Genomic DNA, 5,176 nt, shown 5'->3' on the forward strand with positions numbered 1-5,176 from the left:
TTTTGTACATATGCAGCGTTTAAAACTCATTTTTACCGAGTTCACAACGTGGCTTCACAACCCGAATTAGCCAAAGTCATTGCTGCTAAATTGAAATGCACCATTTCATTGTGTGGGCACCAAAGCCAAACTGTGAAAGAAGTCGTTGCTCATTTAAAGGAGCATATAATGGAGGGGCGGCCGGTAGCATGTCCAGTAAAAGCCTGCAAAAAAGTTTTCAGCGTCAAATCATCATTCACAGCTCATATGTCCCGTAAACATAGAGGTATTTTTGTGGATAACATTGATGTTTTGTACAAGGAAACTACAAGTAAGATTGTTAGTCTGTCAGAAAACGATGGGCCTTCTGAGAGCTTTAACGATGCTCTGACTAATGAAAGTCACAAATTATCTCCAAATTTCAACAAGGATTATCTCAGAAACTTGTGTCTTTTCTACCTGAAACTTCAAGGACAGCTGCTTCTTCCAGCTTCCACAATACAGAACATCGTTGAAGAGATGCAAAATGTGCATGAGCTGGGAATGGATTACACTTTGACTAAACTAAAGTCGCTTTTAAAAGATGACATGTGTCTTGCAGATGATGCTGTTGCTAAAATCTGTGATTGTGTAAGAGATTCTGATTTATTTTCTGTTTGTCATCATGGGCCACTGAGAACAACATATTCAAGAACTCAGACTTTCAAAAAAATGTTAAAATACACAGAACCAAAGCAAATATCTTTAGGAAGTGATGAAAACATGACCCAGAGATTTTCTTACTACATACCCATTAAACAGACACTAAGTGCACTTTTAGAATCAGATTTATGGAAGAATTCAGTGTTGGAACAGTCCAATGACTCACACCCGGATGTTTTCTGTGACATAAGTGATGGCCAAAACTTCAAGTGCAACCAGTTCTTCATTGAAAATCCTGGGTGCCTGAAGCTTATTCTCTACCAAGATGCCTTTGAAATTGTTAACCCCCTTGGTTCAGCAAAGAAGAAACACAAAGTTGTCGCTATTTATCTATCTGTGGCTAACATACCTGCTCATGTGCGGTCAAGCACTGATCACATGTCTCTAGTTTCATTGTGTTCCGAGAACAATTTAAAACAGTTTGGAACTGCAAAGGTTTGCTCTGAACTTCTCATGGATTTGAAAGATTTAGAGGAACATGGCATTATTGCAGGTGAAGAAACAGTCAAAGGGGCACTGTTCTGTATTGCTGGTGACAATTTAGGATCACACAGCATTGGTGGGTTTACTGAAAACTTTAGTACTTCTCAGTACTTTTGTAGGTACTGTGAAATCACAAGAAAAGACTTTCTTAATGATCCAAATGCTTGTGGTCCACAGCGAACCCCTGAAGCTTACAATTTGGCAGTCCATCATCGAGAGACTGGAAGCATTCAAGACATCAAAGGTGTCAAGGTAAACTCTGACTTCAACTCACTAAAGTCTTTTCATGTTTGCCAACCTGGTCTTCCACCTTGCTTAGGCCATGACTTATTTGAGGGTGTTGTATCCTATGATCTTGCACTATACTTGAAATATTTCGTTAAAACAAAGAAATGGTTTACATATTCCCAGTTCAACCGTAGAATCAAGCAATTCAAGTACAAAGGATCAGATGCTCTCACAAAGCCATGCCCTGTCAACTCTGAGGCAATCAGGCTTTCAGGTCAAGCTGTTCAAAACTGGAACTTGCTGAGATTGTTGCCAGTAATTATTGGTGACAAGATACAAAATCCACAAGATGATGTCTGGCAGACAACTCTCCAGCTCAAAGATATTGTGGATTTGATTTGTGCACAACAAATTTCTTTGCCACAGGTTGCCTTTCTTGAAATAATAATCCAAGAATATTTGGAATCAAGAAAATCTTTATTTCCTGAAACTTCACTTAAACCAAAACATCATTTCTTGCGGCACTATCCAGCCCTAATTTTGAAATTTGGACCTTTGATTAGGTTGTGGACAATGCGTTTTGAGAGTAAACATGTCTACTTTAAAAGATGTGCAAGGCATTTAAAAAATTTTAAAAACATATGCTTGACACTATCAGAAAGACACCAGATGTTTCAGGCTTACATCTCAGCTGGCCCTAGATGCAATCAGCTGCTGCTGGTCAAGGACAGTTGTGTTTTTTACTCAAGCCTCTACAGTGATGAAATAAAACATGCAGTAAAAGACCTGGGATTTTCTGAAAAAGACACAAGTATTTCCACAGAGATACAATATAAGGGAACCGTGTATAAAAAGGGGCATTTCTTGGTTTCAAAGAATGATGAGTATATGGAGTTTGGAGAGCTGGTTTTAATTCTGATTCAAAATGACACTGATGTGTATTGTGTTATGGATGTACAAACAGCTGTCTATCATCCTGATTACCATCTGTATTCAGTGACAAAACAGACTTCAAGCACTTTGTGTATTAACATAAATGACTTGGTTGACTTTTACCCTTTGACCTGTTATCAGGTAAATGGACAACAAGTTGTTCCTCTGAAACACAGTGTGTTTTCAAAATAAAAATGTCTTTATATACCATGATGGAAAGTCCACTTAAAACAGATATGTTGATGAGAACAAAAATAAGGAAAAAACAGGGAGAGAAGTTTGACTAAAAATTTAAGGATGTACATGAATAAAAAGTGTGAATCAGGCACGATATTTTGTTTGACACCAAGTATGACTCTCTTTAATTTGTACATAGTTGAATACATGTTATATTACGGTGATCTTGTGTTTTTACCATTATTTTGTCTGATTTTATTCCAGAAATGGCTGAGCAAACATTTTTACGTAGTGCTATCAATGAAGTGTTGCCCGATCTTGCAGAGGCTTCAAAAGACATTCTCGAGGAGACTTTACAGTCAATTGGAGTAGAAACGTATGATGACTTCCAGTTCATTGTTGAGAAAGACTTGCTGTCAGCATTAAGACCAATTCAAGCCAGAAAGGCACTTGCTGCTTGGAAATTCAGATGTAAGTAAAATTCTAGAAAATCAACCATTAAACACTGATATTCATATTCAGTTCTGATAACTTATTTTTTGTTTTGTGTTTTTGAAGGCAGGACCCCTGAAACCAGCAGGTCCTCAAGTAATGCATCACGAGATACTCCTCCATCACAGCAGTCTTTGTCCCCGCTAAGTGTGTCATCAAACTCCTCCAGCAGCAACCAGACATCTGCAGCAGACTGGGTGGACACCTTTGAGATACCATGGGAAAAGTTCTCAGAAGAACTGATGCAGGCATTAGAGAGAGGTAAACGGCCAAGTCCAAAAATGAGGAAGGAGATGGTCAGGATTGTGGTGTCTGAAATGATGCGAAAAAGTTCTTACTTGGGTAAAAGGAGTTCTACAGAGGTTGCAAAGAAGATGGTGGCAAAATATCCAAAATCTCTACAAGACGTTATCGATGGAGATGTCATTGGCCCTGGCTATCATTCACTCGTCAAACAACTTCAATATCGAATTGACAATGCGAAGCGATCTACAATGCCTAAAATAAGAAAGCGAAAGCGCTGCTCTGAAAACTCTGACACAGATGAAATTCCTCAGGAACAGAGAGCTGCAATTCAGGACACCTATGGGTGTATCAACTGGAATGTCAAATTTCTTCCTCTTGGAGAAACTGCTGAAAGTCAGCAACAGAAGAAGGACAAGCTCAAGATGATGTCTCTGCAGAAGGAGGCCAATCCTGAGGAGATGAAACAATTACTGAGGGCAACTTTCTACTCACAGCGCAAAGATATTAACCAGGGGAAAAGCATTCAAGATGTCTTGGAAGCCTGGCCTGTTTTATTTCATGACATTGGGATGGCTGTACACTACAAGGAACTTACTGGACTTGGATTGAAGGAAACCTTCATGAGGAACATGGATATGAAGGGAAAAAGACTGCTGAACTACATGAACACTGTTTGTGTGAACAAAAACAAAAGGTTTTTCCAGGCTCAGACAAAGTTGAAGATGTTAAGGGGAGAACTGGACGGTTACTCTGAAGATGTTAAAGAGATGATGCTCTTACTTCTCTGCTACTTCAATGAAAATGAAGAAGCAGTGTTCTTCTGTGTGGAGGACACATGCCTAGCTGAAGAAGTACAGATGGAGAATGTCTCCTTGACTCCCACTATCATTGTGTGTGGTGAGTTCATTTTTGTTTTTCCAGTTTCTTTGACCTGTTGTCTTTTTTGTTGTCTTGTCCCCTTTCTTTGCACTTTTGTCCATCTGGCATTTTCTTTAATAGTTTTTTTTTTTCCAATTATTTTCTTATGCTTTTACTATACTAATATTATTTTTCGTACTTTTTACTTAATTTGTTATTTTTCATATAAATGTCATTGTTTTGTTGTATCAGGAGTCTAAATGTATTTGTTCTTTCTCCTTAGGTCAATCCTGCTTCCATGCCAAACGATTCATGCTGAGTGTGGATCAACAGATTGGAAACAACAACATCTCCTGTTTTATTTCTGCCCTCTGCATGATGTTTGGGAGCTATTATTGTTTTAACATACATTATCCATCGGGGCTGGCGTCTACACTGGAGTTTCTGCAGAGGTATGAGTTCTTTTTTTTTTGTTTTGTTTTTTTTTAATTGTAGGCAGTTAAATTTGACTTTTGACAACTTTTATATCTTGAATAAAATGTTTATGTCTTTGTGAAGCACATTTTGATGTAGTTTTCTGTTTGTCCTCTTTATCTTAAGGTGTTTCTTCTCAATCAACCCAGACAAGGGCAGTAAGGTGGAAGAAACCCGTAAACCCAGACTGCGTGTGAACCCCCGTGTCCTCACCTTGATCCAGGAACTTGCGGATCATGAGTGGCGTGATGTTTGAGAAAGGACTAAAGTCAGTGAGTTATCAAGACAGTGTTTAATCTTAACAGAGCTGAATAGATTTCTAAATGTATGTTGCATCTCACACAGTGTCTTCTGAAGTTAAAAAAGTTGAAAAGACATATTTATATTTGTTCAGTGGCTGAATTTTGTTCCATGTCAGAAAGGGCAAATGAGAATTTCATTGAAAATATGTTTTCAATTAAAATGTTTTTGTTTCTAAAAAAATATATTGAATTATCATTATAGATGCAGTTTATATTGGGCTTCCTTGTGTTTTAAATTTGCATTTAACTGGTAAATGTTTGTTGAAATTTGATTATTTATAGATATTTGAAAATAGAATTGC

At 37.7% G+C, this 5,176-nt stretch overlaps 1 protein-coding gene and 1 long non-coding RNA gene across 2 annotated transcripts; both read left to right on the forward strand.

The window, feature by feature from the left end:
• Nucleotides 1-1,103: 1,103 nt before the first annotated feature.
• LOC148153733 (uncharacterized) lies at nucleotides 1,104-3,171 on the forward strand. Its single transcript, XR_015766363.1, has 3 exons — nucleotides 1,104-1,416; nucleotides 2,767-2,973; nucleotides 3,061-3,171. It is a non-coding gene; the product is annotated as an uncharacterized LOC148153733 (long non-coding RNA).
• Nucleotides 3,172-3,496: 325 nt separating this feature from the next.
• LOC148153734 (uncharacterized) lies at nucleotides 3,497-4,828 on the forward strand. The gene is made up of 3 exons (XM_088001071.1): nucleotides 3,497-4,137; nucleotides 4,382-4,550; nucleotides 4,699-4,828. Exons 1-3 carry the CDS (start codon nucleotides 3,663-3,665, stop codon nucleotides 4,826-4,828), a joined length of 774 nt encoding a protein of 257 aa, XP_087857197.1. The 5' UTR covers nucleotides 3,497-3,662.
• Nucleotides 4,829-5,176: the final 348 nt, after the last annotated feature.

This window comes from Poecilia mexicana, unplaced genomic scaffold (genome assembly GCF_051168715.1).
Source record: "Poecilia mexicana isolate PSO_F unplaced genomic scaffold, ASM5116871v1 scaffold_19, whole genome shotgun sequence".
Taxonomy (NCBI): domain Eukaryota; kingdom Metazoa; phylum Chordata; class Actinopteri; order Cyprinodontiformes; family Poeciliidae; genus Poecilia; species Poecilia mexicana.